The 18,642-nt window shown below is 50.2% G+C and overlaps 6 protein-coding genes across 6 annotated transcripts; 1 reads left to right on the top strand and 5 right to left on the bottom strand.

Annotated features, from left to right (window-relative positions):
• Positions 1–203: 203 nt before the first annotated feature.
• On the bottom strand, positions 204–1,075 carry QC761_602870 (uncharacterized protein; the record flags this gene model as incomplete). Its single annotated transcript, XM_062880735.1, has 2 exons — positions 204–961; positions 1,015–1,075. The coding sequence occupies 2 exons, from the start codon at positions 1,073–1,075 to the stop codon at positions 204–206; spliced, it is 819 nt and encodes a 272-aa protein (XP_062729415.1).
• Positions 1,076–2,008: 933 nt separating this feature from the next.
• QC761_602880 (uncharacterized protein) lies at positions 2,009–3,054 on the bottom strand (the record flags this gene model as incomplete). The annotated part of the gene is made up of 2 exons (XM_062880736.1): positions 2,009–2,492; positions 2,690–3,054. The coding sequence occupies 2 exons, from the start codon at positions 3,052–3,054 to the stop codon at positions 2,009–2,011; spliced, it is 849 nt and encodes a 282-aa protein (XP_062729414.1).
• Positions 3,055–4,548: 1,494 nt separating this feature from the next.
• On the bottom strand, positions 4,549–6,808 carry QC761_602890 (uncharacterized protein; the record flags this gene model as incomplete). The annotated part of the gene is made up of 4 exons (XM_062880737.1): positions 6,171–6,808; positions 6,066–6,119; positions 5,671–6,003; positions 4,549–5,608 (listed from the first exon to the last, which is right to left on the bottom strand). The coding sequence occupies exons 1-4, from the start codon at positions 6,506–6,508 to the stop codon at positions 4,549–4,551; spliced, it is 1,785 nt and encodes a 594-aa protein (XP_062729413.1). The 5' UTR covers positions 6,509–6,808.
• Positions 6,809–7,256: 448 nt separating this feature from the next.
• Positions 7,257–10,783, top strand: FIG4 (phosphatidylinositol-3,5-bisphosphate 5-phosphatase; the record flags this gene model as incomplete). Its single annotated transcript, XM_062880738.1, has 1 exon — positions 7,257–10,783. Exon 1 carries the CDS (start codon positions 7,544–7,546, stop codon positions 10,781–10,783), a length of 3,240 nt encoding a protein of 1,079 aa, XP_062729412.1. The 5' UTR covers positions 7,257–7,543.
• Positions 10,784–11,607: 824 nt separating this feature from the next.
• Positions 11,608–13,867, bottom strand: QC761_602910 (uncharacterized protein). The gene is made up of 6 exons (XM_062880739.1): positions 13,633–13,867; positions 13,486–13,568; positions 13,252–13,426; positions 12,738–13,195; positions 12,161–12,628; positions 11,608–12,101 (listed from the first exon to the last, which is right to left on the bottom strand). The coding sequence occupies exons 1-6, from the start codon at positions 13,721–13,723 to the stop codon at positions 11,721–11,723; spliced, it is 1,656 nt and encodes a 551-aa protein (XP_062729411.1). The 5' UTR covers positions 13,724–13,867; the 3' UTR covers positions 11,608–11,720.
• A 140-nt stretch (positions 13,868–14,007) lies between these two features.
• On the bottom strand, positions 14,008–16,138 carry CCA1 (CCA tRNA nucleotidyltransferase, mitochondrial). The gene is made up of 2 exons (XM_062880740.1): positions 14,902–16,138; positions 14,008–14,839 (listed from the first exon to the last, which is right to left on the bottom strand). The coding sequence occupies exons 1-2, from the start codon at positions 15,812–15,814 to the stop codon at positions 14,049–14,051; spliced, it is 1,704 nt and encodes a 567-aa protein (XP_062729410.1). The 5' UTR covers positions 15,815–16,138; the 3' UTR covers positions 14,008–14,048.
• Between the last annotated feature and the right edge of the window lie 2,504 nt (positions 16,139–18,642).

Genomic DNA, 18,642 nt, shown 5'->3' with positions numbered 1-18,642 from the left:
ATTACAATCGCATTTCTTTCTTGCATCGTCACTCTAAGTCTCCAAAATCATTGAAACTTATGAGCTCTTATCGCCAAATGGTATATCCAAATGCCCGAGTCCCAAACGCAATACCGATAAGCCGATCCCGAACAACACAAACCCGCCCCCACGATCAAACGCCGATATTATGCCAGTACCATCAATTACTTTTCCGACAAGCATTATGCTCCAATCTCCTCCCTCAAATCCTCCAACATCTTCGCAATCTTGATGGAAACGTCCGTCGACCGAGGGATATCGTGTCCACCGCCGTGATCGTACTCCTTCCTGTTCTCGCAAAAGTACGCCAACTGAACACTCGATGGCCACCTTGGGTCCTTAGCACCGTAGATGTGAATTGTTGGAATCTTGATCATGGCTTCCTTTGGCATGGCGGTAAAGTCAATCCCAAACACATCTGTCTCGTCTGGCATCTTTGACGGGTCGTGAAGCAACCCGTTGACGTCGTCCCACAATCCCATGCCCGGCTTGATTTTGTCGAGATTCTTCGCCAGATCAATTAATGCACCGGCCTTCTTCTTGAGCAGCGCACCCGTGGCATCGTTGACAGCATGGGCCTTTTCTGTGATGGGCAAGTTGAGATCTTCGAGGACACCGAGAGGGAGACCGCCGCAGATGAAGATGGCTGCTTTGAATGGTAGAGGTTCCTCGGGTGTTTCGAGGTTGTGGTAGAGAAGGAAGCTGCTAACTAAGGAGCAGCCCTGGGAAAAGCAAATCACGGCGTCGTACGGTCCGTTTTCCTCGATGTAGTCGATCAACCACTTGTGCGCACCTTTGATGCCGTTGGTGGTCGCTTTTGGCCACCAAGTGTAATGACTGGAGTCGAACAAGACCTTGATACCTGGTGCTGGGGCACAATGAAATGGGGCATCAACAAAGTCGAACTCGTAGCTTTTTGGGAGCTTTGCTCTCAAAGCAACTATCGCATCTGTAAGTGTGCGATCTGACAAGATTTGGGGCATTGCAACTTACCTGTTTGAGATTTGAAGATGTAGGCACTTGTCCCTTGACCATGGAGACCTAGAATTCTCATCTTTTTTCTTTTTTTGACTTGGTGGGTTGCCTAGCGAGATCAGATGTTGGAATATAGCAAGTCGAGGTCGAGATGGACGGTGGATTCGGGGAAGAGGCTCTTTGTAAGTCTGGATGCTATCTACACAAAATCACTGGGACAATGCCTGGAGGGTGAGGCTGACTCTGAATCAAACCGTTACGGCCGTTGCCTTTCCATTTAAACTACCGCATCGGTCTTGCTTAGAGCGCCGTTGCAGAGCGCCTCACATAAGCTGGTTCGGGGTCCGATTTGGAGAGAGTCCGTGGCTGAGCGGCTGGAGCTGAATACCTCAAAGCGGCAATAAACCGCCGTCCGACATTCCCTAGTGTTGTTTTTGCCAGACACCGAGTCCATGCCAAGATCTAAGACAGGACCTGCCTCTGTACAGGAGCCGGGCCAGGAACCGATGCCCATTCAATGACCTTGGGCCTGATATTCAGAGATAAAAAGCTGTCGGTTTCAAGCCTAGACCCGACGGTCCCCTTCAAAGTGCGCACTAATAAAGGTCAGCGATGCGGAGATATCAACAGTCTACCGTTTTACTTGAGAAGATCGCTAATAAACTGCCACGAATTGGAGACACTAGCTGAAAGATGCCACCAAAGGGATGTTTGGTGGGTAAGACTAGGTGAGCTCATATTGTCTGTATCAGACAGGCCTAAAAGAACGTCTAATTACAGTTTCGGAGAACGCTGATTGACAAAGGCAGGCTACATTCTTGCTGTCATGTAAATGCAAGTCCATTGTTTCATGCTATCTCTGCAGTCTTTTTTTTACCAATCTTTTATTCGTTACAGACATCAGGTCATTATTGCAGCCGCCTTCCAGAACGACATCAATCCCGCAGTCAGCACCCATAATGAAACGAGACCAAACATGGTACAACGGCAGAAAATTATGCATCTCTCCAACTTACCTCCTCCCACCACCCGCTCTCACGCCCCCTCCGGCCTTTGCACCAGCAGCCTTCATATTCCCAAACCATGCATTTTTGCCCCTTACACTTGTCTGCACCGGGACTCCCTTTCCGTGTCTCTTATCAGCGTGTATGACAGCCGGCATAACGATGTTTCCTATCGCCATCTGAGTAGCCTGCCTCATGACAGTGTGTCTCAACCCTCCTTTCCGCTTAGGGTGCTTTTGGTCGATGAACGTGTCGACAACAGCAGCTCCGACGGCGGCAGCGACAATCTTGCCACCTTTGGCACCTATCAATGGCGAGGGATCATCCCGCAGCTTGAGAGCGGCCACTGCTCCTGCTTCAAAGGCGGTGCGTGCGGCTGTGTATATGATGTCTGCGGGAGAGTGGGATTCGTTGTGTTTTGATGAGGAGTGGTGGTGGTGGGGTGGGTGCGATCTGGAGCGGAGGTGCGAGTCTTCCCTGCCCTTGCGACTCCTGGACCTGGAACGCGATGAGACGGATGGTTTGCGACGACGACCTAGACGGCTGACGCTGCGGGCTAGGCGGCGGAGACGACCGGGCTGTTTGGGGGAAGGGTCACGGACACGGTCAAAGTCGCTCTCTGATGAGGAGGCAGAGGCTGATGATGATCGAGATGGCGATCGGTGTGAACCTCTCAGGGGGTGGCGTACTGATCGATGTCGACCTCGTCTTGAGGTTTCTTCGTCATGCGAGTGGTGGCGCTTGTCTTGTGAGTCGATGCTCCTGTCTCTTCTTCGGCTTTGATGTCGGGACCTGCCGTGGTAAGTGCTGTCCTCGGAATCGGTGCTTCTGTCCCTTCTTTGGCTTCTGCGAGAGCGCTTCTCTCTTGACTCGCGGTAAGTGTCGTCGTCTGAGTCGACACTTCTTCCCCTTCCTCGACTCTTGTGAGAGCAGCGATCTCTTGGATCATGGTAAATTCCATCGTCTGACTCGACACTCCTCCTTCTTCTGTGTCGTCGATGATGGTGATCATCTGCTCGACCCCTTCGCGGTCTTCTGGAACTGTCATCATCATCGTCGTGTTCGGTGTAATCCCGAGCGTACGTTGTGCTTGGGGGCGTGGAATGACTGATGCGCCGGGGTAATCTTGATGGACGGGTAGGCATTACAGATTAATTTCTCTCTATAGATCGTAAATCATAAAAAGTGAAGAAAAAAAAGTGTCATGAGATGAAACTGGTGAGGTGATGAGTGATGATTTTGAGTCTTGAAGCGACCCCTATTCACCTTTGCCAAGACCAGTTGACAAATATTTGTTGATTTTGACGGAATGCTTTATTGAACAAACACACACCCCTTTTTGATATTCCATTTTCCCCGTCTGGACATGGGGATGGGGATATAACTAACTTTTTTCTGTTCTTTGTGTTCCCGGACGAATAACCTGATTTTTACCCCATACCCCGCGTTGGTGAAGCGTGGATGGTGGTTGAGCTGGAAGAATCCGGGAGGTGCGTCACTCTTGTCGATCACTTCCCTGCTTTTGTAAAATCTGAGCCAGTCAGCATACACCACCCAACGAGAGTTCTAGAAAAAAAGTGAGGGGTTACACAACATGACTGACGAGGTTCCCTCCTCTGATGCCCAACCGATCGGACGATTGGAATTAGGGGCGGGGCAAAAGCCAAGAGCTGATATCATTGTGCAGCTTGCATTGCCGTGGGAAAAAAGGACCCTTAAGATCGGAGGTTTTAAATTGTTCGGTATTGATTGCCGAGTGGGAACAGATAAGGGTTGTTGTGTTTTTGGTCCAGCGAATCCGATTGTGTCGATGGACGGGATGATTCTGTGAAACGAAAGGGTGGAATGTAAGCTGATGTCACGTTATAGGTTTTGGTTCTTTAACACAACTTGGAGGATGACGGGCTTGGGAGTTGGATATAGGGGACACAGAAGTTGTCATTGTGCATCACAGATATCCCTCATCATGCAATAGTTCCAGAAGAGAACCCACTATTAAAATATCCCCATCAAAAGAAGGATAGAGACCTCTGCAAGGTGAAGTGGACAACGAGAGATAAGAACAGAATAACGGTGTATCCCCAAACCCAACCCATAACGACCAGTTTTAATCTTAACCCCCAGAGACCGTCCCCGGAATACTCATTCTCTTCGTTTTGTTCCTATCCATATCTTGTCCATGTACGACATATGTTCATTTGTTTTGACGTATCAAAAGAAAAAGAAAAAAAGGTCATGTACCTACTCACCCTCCAACGATGGTTCATGAGACAAAACAGGTCACAGACAGATATCCTCCCACTTTCTAGATCATTCTTCGTCTTGATCCACCATTCCTTCTCTCACCAACTGCTCTGACCATAGGCCGTCCACTCTAACGTCCTATGTCCGTGGTTGTTGTTGTCTGTCTCTGTCGTATCCCCTTGCGGATATCCCTCCCCCTTCTCCTTCATATCCCAAAAGCATCTTTATAAACATATCCATCATCCACATCAATCTCTATCACAATCATAACATCAAAGTACCAATCTCCTTCCAACCTTCCCACTCAAACCTCAACCTTCTGCCTCTCCCTGTTCCCATTGGTCTTATTATCCTCCTCCGGCGTTCCCGGCATAACTTCCAACCTTGTCGACGGCCTACTGCAAATACTTCCCGACCCGCTCGCACTCCCTGACGTAGAGGTCGACAGCCTCCCCGCTCCCCCACCCTCGCCACCATTCACCGTAGTCGGCACACTTGTATTGCTCCCATGTCCATGGGAATGAGTGTACACTATCCTCGGGTATCCCCTCGACAGCCTCTGCGGTTTTGCCAGGTGCAATTCCGACCCAGAGACAACCCAATCGTTGGTTGGATTATAGCTGCTGTTGCGGATATTGTGATCATTATTCCCATTTGCCAAAGTCCCTGGCGTGCCCGGGGAGGGCAAGATGTTGTCGTAACAGTTCTCATCATGGAGAGATAGTTGCGAATCCAGACTGTGTACTGATGATTCCCGCCTTACCATCGCTTCCCTTGCTGGCGGTCTTTGGGGGTAGGCCGAGTCGGGTGTGTATCGTTTGGCGGGGTTATCGACCTGGGACAAGTCTCGCTCCTCTTTGTGCCCGAGGCTGGCGACCGAGTCGCGCTTGATGGTCTTGTGGTGGAGGTACTGGGTGCGGCAAAGGGAGCTTTGTGGCCGATGATGCGCCATCGTGGTAGTAGTGCTTCCCCGTATACTGTTGGCGTTCGTATTGTTAACGAGCGTCGGAACTTCCGACGTTCCAGTCCCGTTATCGCCATAGAAGTTTTGATGGAGTTCCTTCTTGAAGTTCTTCAGTTGTTTGCTGCGCCGGTAGCGGCAACTGAAGAATATCACCGCCGCTAGGAAGAATACTCCCATGATGATGCCCACGACTATGCCTGCGATTGTTCCACTCGGGAGTCCTCCCGAGGTTTCCTCCAGTGGATAGGCCATGGCAAAGACAACGCCCGTGACGGCCATGGTCGGTTTCGTTGTTGTCGCGGCCGGCGCGTTGGTGATGGGCTGCACCTCGGTGGTTGCTGTGAGAGCCCTTATACATGGTGTTTGGCCACCCATGACGGAGGTCCAAAGTGCGTAGCCGCTATGACCTGTAATCAGTTTTTGATGTTCACGGCTTCTTCTTCAGACGACATGATGACGTACCTTGGGCAGCAACTTTCAGAGACGGAGTAGTAATCGGCAGCACAACTTTTCATTGTGGAATCTTTCTGATTTTGCGGAGTGGGAAACACACCGGAACTGGCTGTGCCAACGGCCTTGAACTTTTGAGCCATGGTTGCGGGTGTATAGGGACAGCAATCTGGTTTATTGTTGATACAGCCCACAAAGGGCGCATATATCATGGTCGGTCCGCCATCATCGATGAGTGTATACTGCGCCGACGCACACTCCCCTGTGAGCATCGCTCCATTTCCTGGACCCTGAGGGAGGTTGACGGCCGCAGACGCTGTCGGTTCCGGCGGAGGGGCATACGGGCTGGACAGGCTCTGTCAGCTCAACTTCTCCGCCATATAACTGCCGATATCGAGCACACTCACGCGGCATCCATGGCCACAGAGATTGTCCGAGTGGGCTCTGCCACTCCAGCGATCCTGGATCTGGTGTCAGCCGTCAGCTCCTGCGGCTGGTGAAGCTCTCCCTACCTTGTCCTTGTTAACAGTGTTCCTCGCTTGGTAGAAAACAAAGGGTTTGTTTTTTGTGTGGTGGTCGTGTCTTGGGGATGGCCAGCAGTGAAAGGACCTTCGACCAAGACAACAACGACGGGGGTGGTGGTAATAGTGGTATACTCTGTCAAGACGGTAGTGGATCGTAAGGGCCGCCGGCGAGTGATTTCCGGATGAGAAAAAGGCGCAACCTGCTTGACACGGCGGCCAGGGAGCGATGGCCTTGGAGGAGGAGGAGGTTCGGGAATGACCAGGACATTGTCTTCCCTACCGCGCGGACTCGATAAAGGCCCGACAACTTTCGTCGAGTAGGCCATGATCCTACGGGAAGGATTAGACCGCAATGTTGAATCTCCGAGACGGAGTGAGGATTACAAGGTGACGCGCGGACGACCCGCATGCTTCCGAGGTGCTCGAGGGCATGGCTCAAGGTGAAGAGTTGCCGGGCCACTTGAACGCCAGCCTGAAGCTTATTTAGTGGGAGCCATGGAACCAAGGCAAAACGAATGGCACGCAGGACCAGAAAACCGGAAGACAGCTTGTTTCCCCATAGCACTAATAAAGATTGAGATGTCTCTTGACATGTTGGTGCCCTTGAACCCGTGCAAATGCCTAAGAACCATGTTGGAAGCATTAGCAAGTGACAAAATGAACAAACGCGATAGGAATAATCAGTCGGTGAATCCTGATCATCCACTATTCCGAGGGACGGAAGGTTAAGCTGGAACATCTTGCGCCCGGACATGAAGCTGTCGTGGTTCTTCTTCGACAACTCTGAGCCAAGAGTGCTCGTTGAAAGTCAAACTCTAAACGGGTCAACCGTGCTCAGGAACCCAAGAGCGCAGATTTGTCAAGAGTAATGTTATACACAACATTTGAGTGCCAGAATGCAGTTAATACGTAAGAAATGTCGTAATACAAGGCTTTCTTTGTGAACCTCATCTCAAGAACTGCGTCTGAGACTGTGGGATGAGATGAGGTGGATCACTTGATTCAGGCGTCCATCCAGTGCGGTCCACCACATTTTGGACAGAATAGCAGGTATTCAAAGATGACAGACTTGCCTCTAGAACCATCGAATGGCCCTCAGAGAAAGAACTTATAGAAGGTGTGTTAGTTGATAGTTAAAAGGTCTTCGTGTTATTCAATTAGCCACTGTTTATTGTGTGTTTTGTGTAAGCAATTTCGTTTTGTACAAGCTGGTCCCACCCCACCTATTACATCACCGTGCTTCATGCTTGCCGCTGACCGACCTCAACTGAACCCACACCGACCTCTCCTCCACTACCCTACCGCCCTATCGCCTATCACGGCTGACACATTAACTCTGGTACGATGGGGAACTGGTGAATATGGCTGCCGACACAGCAGAAACCCAACTTGCGATCAGCGCCCTAGTTGCTGCCACACCTGCAGGCGGTGGTGGTGGTCCCGAGACACCAGCTCCAGTGCCCCAAACTCCCACTCCCACTCCCGTTCCAGTGCTACCACGCCAGTCTCAAGCCCAAAGCCAAAATGGCCCTCCTCCTCCCCTTTCCCGAGTCCCCGAGCTCCCAGAGACCGAGCCCGTCCTGTTTCCCCCGCTTCACAACAGTGCCGACACAGACTCTGTAGCCTCTGGTAAATCGGCACCTTTGCGCACAGGCGCTGGCGCGGGGCTAGGCGACGACAACGACGAGGACGAGCCAGCTGTCGCGAAACCCTTCCTGCGAACATCGAGCCCCGACCCAGCATCATCGCGGCCAGGTGTAGGAGTAATGGCAGAAGATGACGAAGACGAGGAGGTTCGCCTCGGATATGGGGGTATCGATGGGGCAGGCCCCAGGTCGAGGTTGATGCACAAGATGCATAGGTTCAGTTTGTACGAGACAGCCAGTCGCTTTTATATTGTCGGCGGCGATGTCACAGAGAAGCGTTATCGTATCCTCAAGATCGACAGGATCAACGATGACGAGTCGGAACTAAGTATCACCGACGACAAGACAGTATATACTCAGAAGGATATGAACGAGCTGCTAGATACGATCGACGATGGGAACAAGGGAACGGGTGGACTGAAGCTTCGATGTACGACATGGGGTTTGCTGGGGTTCATCAAGTTTACCGGACCCTGGTACATGCTTCTCATCACCAAGAAGAGCACTGTGGCCATGATAGGCGGCCACTACGTTTACCAAATCGACGGCACCGACCTCATTCCCTTAACATCACCCAACCTCAAGGTGGATCAACGAAACACCAACACCGAGGAGTCGAGATTCCTGGGAATTCTGAACAACTTGGATCTAACGCGCTCCTTCTACTACAGCTACTCGTATGATATCACGCGGACATTGCAGTACAACATCACCAGAGAGCGGGCTGCGCTAATCAATGGCCACCCCTGTGCGGTTGACGATGATTTCAACTCCATGTTTGTCTGGAATAACCACTTGCTTCAGCCAGTTGCGAAACTTCTCAATGCGCCGTATGACTGGTGTCGCCCTATAATCCACGGGTACATCGACCAAGCCGCCGTTTCGGTCTACGGCAGGACAGCACACATCACTGTCATTGCTCGCCGCAGTCGGTACTTTGCTGGCGCTCGTTTCTTGAAGAGAGGCGCCAATGATTTGGGCTATGTCGCCAATGATGTAGAGACTGAGCAGATTGTATCAGAGGCCCTCACGACCTCGTTCCATGCGCCTGGTCCCAAGTTCTTCGCCAACCCTTCTTATACTTCGTATGTGCAACATCGTGGGTCTATTCCTCTCTACTGGACGCAGGACAACACAGGTGTGACTCCGAAACCTCCAATCGAGCTGAACCTGGTCGACCCCTTCTACAGTGCGGCCGCCCTGCACTTTGATAACCTCTTCGAGCGCTATGGGGCACCCATCTACGCACTGAATCTGGTAAAGTCTCGTGAGAGGACACCTCGAGAAAGCAAGTTACTCGAAGAATACACGCGTGCCATCAACTACCTCAACCAGTTCTTACCAGCAGACAAGAAGATCATCCATCGTGCTTGGGACATGTCCCGTGCCGCGAAAAGTCGTGATCAAGATGTCATCGGGACGCTTGAGGAGATCGCAGAAGATGTATTGATCACCACGGGCTTCTTTCACAATGGGGACGGTTACACATCTCCCATCCGCGTCCAGAACGGGGTGGCGCGCACAAACTGCATAGACTGTCTCGACAGAACCAATGCCGCTCAGTTTGTCATTGGCAAGCGGGCACTTGGACACCAACTCTACGCGCTCGGCATCCTTGGGGACACAGCCATCAACTATGATACCGACGCTGTCAACTTGTTCACACACATGTACCATGACCATGGTGACACCATAGCCGTCCAATACGGCGGCTCACAGCTCGTCAACACGATGGAGACTTACCGCAAGATCAACCAGTGGACAAGTCACTCCCGAGATATGATTGAGAGCTTCAAGCGGTATTACAACAACTCCTTTCTTGATGGGCAGCGCCAGGAAGCCTACAACCTTTTTCTGGGCAACTATATTTTTGCCCACGGCCAGCCAATGCTGTGGGATCTAGCAACAGACTACTACCTTCATCACGAAAACCCACGCACGTGGCTTGACAAGAGAAAAAGAGATTACATCCGTTGGTATACACCGAAATTCCTCGAACCGCGAGTCCTCCCACCCTACCAGCCCACCAAAGGAAAGGCTCCCCACACCAGCAAGCCAATGTCGGCCTACGATGACTACTGGCTTGAGTACTATCGCCCTTCCACATTATCTTCCTTCCTCAAGATGTTCTCTTACAAAATGAACTCCACCCTCCGATACATCCCCTTCAAATCAACCCTCGACGGCCGGTACGATCTCAGCCCCTTCCGAGTCCGCACCGAGCTGGGCGACAGTGAAGCGCAAGAAAAGAAGAAAGCCAAGAAAGAAGTCACAATCGTTGCTCCCCACGACATGGTTCGCATGGCCGACGACGCGGAAACATCCTCGATCAACGAAAAGACAGGCCATGCTGGACCAACTCCCACCACAACAGCCAGCACAGGAAGCGGCAGCAAAGGCATCTTCTCCCACCGCTGGCTCCAACCAGACAAACATGCCACCCATGGTATAATGAAAGACACCTCCCACCACCCCAACGACAACAGCGGCGACGAAGCAGCAAAAAACAAACAATCGGCCCTTGAGAAATCCCGCGCGGCACAATGGACTTTTACCCAAGTAGTCCAGGAATCTCTCAACCCCACCGTCAGCGCGGTAGAAGCGGAAGACTACGCGCGTTACATTTCGCACCCGCAGAATTTACCGCTGGTGGTGTCGAGCGAGATACCGCTCTCGGAAATCGAGCCAGAGTACCAGGAGTATGTCAATGGGAGTTGGCAGTGGGAGGGGCTGCCGATTTCGACGCCCTGGCCCCAGAAGCTGGGGATGCCGAGGAGGGATGATAGGGAGGAGGAGGAGGAGCAGGAGCAGGATAGGGAGTTCTATTTGGAGACTGTGACGGTGGGGGAGAACCCGCTGACGGTTACCGAGGAGGATGCGCAGAAGAAGAGGTATAAGGCTTATAGGAAGTGGTTGAGGGGGAAGAGCTTGTTTAAACAGCAGCCGGTGGATTAGGAGTCTGAGGTCGGGGGGAAAGGCGGGGTGGGGGGAACTTTTGGTGCAAGCGGTGGTGGTGGTGGTGGTGGTGGTGGTGGGGCTTCTTGTTTGGAGAGGGCGAGTGGTGCGAGGGGGAGGAGTGGTGGGGCGAGTGGGCTTATTAGCGTGGGGTTGAAGATGAGGTCGTTGGAGACGTTGTTTTCTTCGAAGGGGGTGGTGCAAGTTGCTAGGAGGTTGGAGCCGTTGAGTTTGAGGAGGAGAATTGGGGTTGGGAAGTAGCGGGGGAGGGGGGGGGGGGACGGTTTAATGTGGTGATGACAGTGTTACGGATACCTTACTTGATACCAGAATGGAGTGTACGATGGAAATGTCTGTGATTCCCTATTTCGGTTGTACCTATTAGCTTTCAGTCTTTGAGCCCAGCTGTTCCAGTTTTGGTCTCAATTTCACAGTCTTTAGGCGGGGCTTTTTCAGTCTTTGATTCCAGCTCTCCCAGTCATTAGTATTAACCTTTTCTGTCTTTTGTCTCAGCTTTTACTATTCTATTATGTTTGTTGTTATGGGCCTTGTATAGGTCTACTTTTATTATGGGAATCGGGCAAGGCCATCACGATTGGATTTGGAGAGGTCAAGTGGTCTTACGCTATAGATAAATCAGTGGCGCTACAAAGTTAACCAACACTGCATAGTATTTTGAACTACGCCTCGAAACATAAGCGAAGGCCTTGAAAGATAGTCAGCAGGCCTCGTAAGATAGTTAATATATGCTGAAGAAATGTTGATAGATCTCAAAAGATGGTTCATAGCCCTCCAAGGATAACTCAGCGGCTTGTGTCCTGCTGTAATGATTACTACACGTTTGGCTGACTTGCAGTGCTGGGACCCTTTCATATTCAAGAATAGTATATCATCCGTATTGCTCACGATACTGGCAGGTGCCTTATTCATTGTACACTCAAAACCCCATATCATCATCAACCAGACCCAAAAACAACCCAGCCAAAGACCCAGCCTTCGCCACCAATGGCTCAACCCTCGCAGAGAGGTCCGTCCCCTCTGTCCTTGCAATAGCAGACAAAGCCTGGAAAGAAGTAACCAGTTCCTTTCTAACCTCTTCCAGGCTGTCGTCACTGATGTTGTTAGTCGGCTCATCAAGATGCAGCCAGCACATCACAAGCGCGTTAATAATCTCATCCTGCCAAACCGACCCAGTCATAAGCCTAGGCCAGCAGTTCCTCAGAACCGCCTGGAGTGCTTTGACAGCGGAGAGGAGAGTCCGCGGTGCGGCGGAAGCGAATGGGTCGGTGAGGATGGCGGAGATCATGGGAATCATATCCTTTAGGTTGGTCAGCGTTGTGAACTGGAAAATCAGAGATAAAAACGGGTAGGAAGTACCTTGAGATGTTTAACAGCATGAACCCCCATCGCGTCTACAATCTCCACCGTCTCTCGACAGAGCAGCTCGACAATCCTGACATGGTTTTTGGCGTGAAAGTACCCTGTGAAGATGCCCTCGCGGATCAGGTGGTTGAGTAGCTTGTGCCTGGAACTACTACCGCTCCCGTCTTTGCCTCCTGTGGCGGACTGCTTATCTGCCAAAACTAGCAAAGCTTTGTAGGCTGGTTCCAAGAGCTGAAGGGATTCATCCTCGGGTGTTAAAGAAGGAAGGTAAGACAGTATTGGAGATACAGCATCGGCAAAGACTTGGCCTAGACCGGTGTCCTGCAGGATTTTGGCGGGGATCTTGGTGAGGAAGTTGGATAGGATGTTGAGGCCGGTTTGGCGGATGTGGGTGGTGGAGTCGTCAGTGAGGGTTAGGAGGACGGGGATATAGGAGGGCCAGTGGGTGCTTATCAGGGCGTTCTGTTTGTCATTCAAGGAAGGTTAGTGACAGTACCAAAGTGATACATGCCTTTTTATAAGAGTGCCACTCTTGCGTGAGACAGGACAAGATATAGGAGATGATACGTACATTAGCTTCTGTCACTGCCCATGAGAACACCGGAATGGAGCGAAGGTCAGTAAACTTCCATGGTTTAGTTGCAGCGGTGTCGTCGGGGATGCCATCTCGGGAGTTGTCGGTTTGATATTCTGCTTTGCGGCCTGAAGAGGTAATAGTAGACGGTTTAGACTTTGAGAAAAGAGGCCGGAGATACGACAGGAGGATTGTAGAGGTGATGAAGTCGGTTTTATTGGGGAAGGGGTAAGTCTTGAGAATGGCGGCGGCTATCTTGGTAATTTTGGTGGGATCATCAGACCAGTTTTGGTCGGGGTGAGAGTAGGCAATGAGAGTGAGGAGGGTGTCGTCGTCCAGGGTGGGTGGATTGAAAACATTGTCGATGGCTTCTAGGCATTGGAGACCTATCGTGGAGGTGGCTTTGCAGTGGGTATTGAGGGCTTTGCTGTTGTTGGACAGAGCATCATTGAAGGCTACATCCAGTTAGGCTTGACCAGAGTCCATATAGCAGAAGGCAGTTCAAACATACATGCTGGTAAGCCATTATCGTCGTTGAGAACAGGCAAAACAGGCGCAATTGCCGTTGATATTACTCTCGCTAGCTCCTGTGCAGTGGCCTGGTCGCTTGCTTTCTCTTGTATCCTGTCTAGCTGTTGCAGACATGTGAGTGCAACCACCAAGGCCTTTTGCACCCTTTCTGTGTTCTAGTTTCGCATGTCAGTCACTCTGTAATACTCGTTGTTGAGTTGACGGGCCTACTGACCTCGGGCCTCGTCTTGTCAGATGAGGCAACAGTCTCACTCACCCCCGTGAGCAGCTCATCAAGTGTTATCGAATCCGGGACCTCTATACATTACCAGTTAGCTGTTACTGCCTTATCACGGCTGATCATGTTCATTAGGATTCATACCCTGTGATAAAGCCTGGATCGCATCTCCAATCGAGTCTGGCTTCTCATTCATTGCCGACGCCGCATCAAGCAGCGCCTTGTACCAGGACATGATTCTGACAGGGAGACAAGCGCTTGAAATTGTTGAGAAATAAAATATGAAGTAACGCGTAAAGTTTGATTCCGGTCCTCAAGGTGAGCGCTACTGGTCTGAAATGGCAACTGTGTTGAGGTCGTTGATGAGTGGTTGTGAGAGCCTTGCGGAAATCTGAGGAAAGCCCTCCCATCTGCTCTGGTGGGGGCGTTAACCGCTATAATTACAGCGCTCTACACCCGCCAAATTCGGGAAACAGAAAACAAAGGCCAACCTCAGGTTCAAACCAAGACACAAAACATAAAATATTCAACTCATGATGTATTTTTTATCACTCTCTTGCCTATTTAATCCCCAACTCAACCCGCCGCTTCTTCACCTCCTCAACTGCTCCTGCTGGATCCTCGACCCCTGGGTTCCTTAACTGCCACTCCATCACAACTTCGAGCGCCGCACCCATCCACCTCCCTGGCTTAACTCCAAGTGCCTTCGAGAGGTCAGTTCCATCAATGATCCTGTCAAGTTTCGTGACATGCATCAGATCAAGTTCTACCAGGTGGTCCAAGAAACGCAGCCATCCCATCAGAATCTCTTCCCGGCTCGTTGATCCTTCTAGAACATCAACCAAGATCGAGTAAAGAACTTGTAGACGCCAGCTACCCTTGGCTCTTGAGTCCCACTCTCTGATCGCCATACCAAACTTTGCCCTATCCTTCATTTCATTCTTGTTCTCATCAACAAGTGCCTTGAGCTCCAGAATAGCAGGACGGTGCCGATGGGCGGCAGTGATCACGTCAGATAGCTTGTTGGGTGCCTTGAATCCTTCCCTCGCGGCTTGAGTAGCAAGGGGCATGGCTAACTTTCCTGACTTGAGAGGGGGATCATCAGGAAGTTGCTCCCAAGGCGTGATGGTGGCCAATGACCAGGCGAAATATCTCGCTTCCTCTGTGGTGACGAGCAACTCCCAGATGGAATCAGGAGTGTTGTTGCTCTCAAGGAAGAACAAGCATTCATATGCGCGGTCCCACTTGGAGATATCTGGCTTTGGCATGTCGGTTCGTTCCGGTACAGTGAACACAGCATGGTAAAGCCCCAAGCTGTTGATCAGCCTCAGGGACTCGACCGGGTGTTTGCCTGAAAGACAATATTAGCATTATTGTGCCTTTCACTTCTGTAAAATGTCGTCTGGATCTTACCCTTGAGCATCTTCTCCAACTCCACACCAATCCTCTCCCTGCTGATCTTGATCTTCAAGTTTCTCAGCACATTCTCATCCGCCATAACCTCCTCTGCCGCCTTGTCGATTTTGAACCCCAGTCGACTAGCAAACCTCACTAGTCTCAATACACGAAGGGGATCGTCCATGAAGGTCTGCAGTGGCTCCATTGGTGTCCGAATAATCCCCGCCCCCAGATCTGGCAGACCCCCGATAAGATCCTCCACTTCGCCCGTCTGTAAGTTGTAAAAGAGGGCATTGACGGTCGCATCTCGGCGAGCAGCATCCTCCTCGGCCGTCCCAAACTCCACCTCAGGGTTCCTGCTGTTCTCGCAGTATGTTTCCTTCCGCAAGTTCACAAAGTCCACGTCCAGCCCGCAGAGCTTGATGGTGCTGGTCTCCAAGTGCTTCGACTTGTCTGGGTTGCGGGCCACAGTGTGAAGGCGGCCAATGTCGGAGTCCATCAGGTTGTGTAGCTGCTTGTTGCCTGGGATCTCGACATAGTCACGAAGCTTTCTAACGAAGGCCTCACCGGTTAAGTTGTTGATAGCCGTGTCGATGTCGTGGCTCTTAATTCCAAGTAGTTTATCGCGAACCCAGCCACCAGCCCAACGGAGGATAGTCGGGCTGTTCTCGCTGGAAGAAGAGTCAATGTAGCGCGCGACGTCTACAAGGAGGCGCTTGAGCTGTTCTTCCTGCTCGGTGAGGGTGATGGTGCGGGAAACCATTGTTGCGGTATATGGCCGATGTTTCTTAGCAGGTAGGGAGGATAAGCTATGTTTCGATGTGCTGTCGCAGTACCTGCGTTTCATCAGAAAGAAAACGCTACCAAGCTCTCGAGGCGGGTGCCTGAACGACCGGAATCCCTGTGTGATTCCCAGTCGAATGTGCATGTGAGAAGTTTGGTCGCTCTTTCCACTGGTCGAGGTTAAGATAATGAGTGACTGTTGGGCCTTGGAGAACGCTCGCCGAGCGAGTCGAAAACTTTTAATCGACGCCTCTGCAACCTCCACATCAATAAGATTCTCAACCGTGCAAAAGAATTGAAGCTAGACGTAAGCAGAGCCAGCCTGATGAAATATACACACGGATGGATGTATTCCACCTGCTTTCCCCGCGGCTCAGTGCATCCTGATGCTGAGGTTCAAACCAAGCAGGTCGGCAACACCGTGCCGAAAGTGAAGGGCCCGCACAGTGCCAGTTCCAACTGTCACAACCCTGGTGCAGGACGGGTTGTGGGGCCACGGGAATAGAGGCCAATCGGAAGAACGTATAAAGAAGAGCCAATCACAGTAAGGGACGACTGATCAGTACGCCAAGGGCACTGAGCAGACTGAGCAGGGTGCTCAGTCTGATCAGGGCACTGAGCAGACTAGGCAGTCGTGATCAGTGTGCCAAGGGCACCGAGCAGGAAGTAAATATGGCTTGGCACAAGGTCTATATATACGGAGGAACTGGCTGGTGTAGATAGACAGTTCCGCAGTATGCAATTCAAGTTGTAGTTACAGTATCTTGTGATTACATTGAGACATCTTGTTGTGCACTGTTTAGCTGCACCGAACCAATTGTCAGAAGTAGCCTTCAACCCGTATCCCTTTCAGAGGTTCTGTACAGGGGTTCGTCATACCAACTAATCACAAATTTCCTTTTAAACAAAACTGTACTTCCGTAATTTAAAAACAAAACTTTCGGTGGCCCGTGCTAGGTTTTTCTTCTGCTATGGTGGATTGTCCTCTAAATAGTTTTTTTTAATATAGGCAAACGGGAAGGCAAAAGACTCGAAAGCATCTGCCAAGGCTTTTTTTTCATCTCTCGACAGCACGGCTGTGTAACTTTAGCGACGGGAGACTGCTTTAGTTCAATTAATACACTCTCGAGGGCTATTTTCCCACGTCAAGAGCCTTTTTGAAATCCAGAGGAGAAAAAGTCAGCACAGACCACCGAAAGTTTCGTTTTCAAAGTCACAGCTGAAGGATTATCGATGAGATATAAGCTTGCACACCGAACTGCAGCTAGCAGAGCCGCAAAAGTACCTTTAATCACACTTTACTGGAAGCTTATTTAAATAAAAAAACTTAAATAAAAAAATTAAATAAAAAAAATCAAATTAATAAAATTAAATTAAAAAAATTAAATTAAAAAAGTTAAATAAAACAAATTAGAGAAATAATTAAATAAAAAATTAAATAAGAAAAGTTAAATAAAAACTGTTAAAACACAGCTTCTGTTTGTGGGTTTTACCTTGTATCTGAGCCTTATAGAATGCAAAGCCTCAGAAGCAATGCGATGGCTTGGATCAGCAGTGCTCAGGGACTACGGTTGCTGGATGTCACAGTTAACCCAGCGGCAGGTCGCGCAGTATGTGGGGCGCAGGGCGTCCCCAGCCAATCATTAGGGAAGTCAGGAGGCAGCCAATCAAGGCTGGCCAAAAGTGCTACAGCGCTAAGAAGCACGAGCACTCTGCAGGATGCAAGATGCTCGGGATGATCGAAGACATAGCACGATAAGCACTTTGCAGGATGCAATGTGCTAGGAGTGATCGGAGCTATAGCAGGGCGAGCACCTCAGGGTCCCGAGGTCTATATACGGAGGAACTGGCTAGTGTAGATAGACAGTTCCGCTGTATGCAATACAAGTCACAATCGTTAGTATCTTAGCTATTGTGATTGAGACAAGCCATTTGTTGTACACTGTTTAGCTGTACCGAACTAGAATTGTTCAGAAGTGCCTTCAACTAGTATCTTTTTCAGAGGTTCTGGATAGGAGTTCGTGACATTTATTTAATTTTTATTTATTTTTGTTAAAATAGGTGCTATTGAAGCCTGTAAAATATAGGCTCGAATAGCTATTAGCGCAGTACACTAAAAGTGAAGAAGATTTTGACTGCAGCATTCGACAGTTGCTGAGGCATTGAAGGAAGATAAATTACAGAAACGGCGCTCTGTATTATACACAAGGTGATCACTGTAATATAGGCTCGTGAAGCACTGATAAGTGTGGTAAACTAGTATATTGATAAGACTTATAGGCCGTCGATCCTTTACTTGCTTCCCGAAGCTGACTCCGTTCCCGGGCCCAAACGCCCGCTAAGTGCGCTAGTTAAAATAAAGTTACAAGCCACGTTACAGGCTACGTTGTACTACCGTTTGACCGTTGCAGGGCATTAGCCTTTGCGCTCGGCTTTCCGAGACCTCGAGGTGCTTCAGGAGGCTAAGTTCCGCTCCGGTATGACGAACCCCTGTACAGAACCTCTGAAAGGGACACTGGTTGAAGGTTACTTCTGACAATTGGTTCGGTGCAGCTAGATAGTGCACGACAAGATGTCTCAATGTAATCACAAGATACCGTGAGTACAACTGTTGAATTGCATACTGCGGAACTGTCTATATACACCAGCCAGTTCCTCCGTATACATAGACCTTGGGACCGTGACTTACAGACGGTCCTCGGTCCACTCATAATTGGCCGATACTGGACCGTGGACCGTGAGCCCCGCCGCGGTCCCCGGTCCCCATCTTATTGGTTCGTTCCGTCCAACTGGACCGTGAGCCCCGCTCGATCGCTCGGTCCAGTCCTGATTGGTGCAGTCCTGATTGGTCCAGTGTGCCCCACTGTCTCCCAAAACCGTGACAGCTTGTGATAATAAAAAATAGATAAATAAATAAATAAATAAAAAATAACTAAAAAACAATTAAAAAATAAATAAAATAAATAATAAATA

This window comes from Podospora bellae-mahoneyi, chromosome 6 (genome assembly GCF_035222275.1).
Source record: "Podospora bellae-mahoneyi strain CBS 112042 chromosome 6, whole genome shotgun sequence".
Classification (NCBI taxonomy): domain Eukaryota; kingdom Fungi; phylum Ascomycota; class Sordariomycetes; order Sordariales; family Podosporaceae; genus Podospora; species Podospora bellae-mahoneyi.
This window is presented reverse-complemented; position numbering and strand designations above follow the sequence as displayed.

Coding starts and splice junctions, on each gene's coding strand:
- QC761_602910 (XM_062880739.1), bottom strand. CDS start 13,723: ATGTCCTGGTACAAGGCGCTGCTTGATGCGGCGTCGGCAATGAATGAG. Junction 13,569..13,632: donor GATCCAGGCTTTATCACAGG/GTATGAATCCTA, acceptor GGTAATGTATAG/AGGTCCCGGATTCGATAACA. Junction 12,102..12,160: donor ATGCTGTTAAACATCTCAAG/GTACTTCCTACC, acceptor ACCAACCTAAAG/GATATGATTCCCATGATCTC.
- CCA1 (XM_062880740.1), bottom strand. CDS start 15,814: ATGCACATTCGACTGGGAATCACACAGGGATTCCGGTCGTTCAGGCAC. Junction 14,840..14,901: donor GTTGGAGAAGATGCTCAAGG/GTAAGATCCAGA, acceptor ATTGTCTTTCAG/GCAAACACCCGGTCGAGTCC.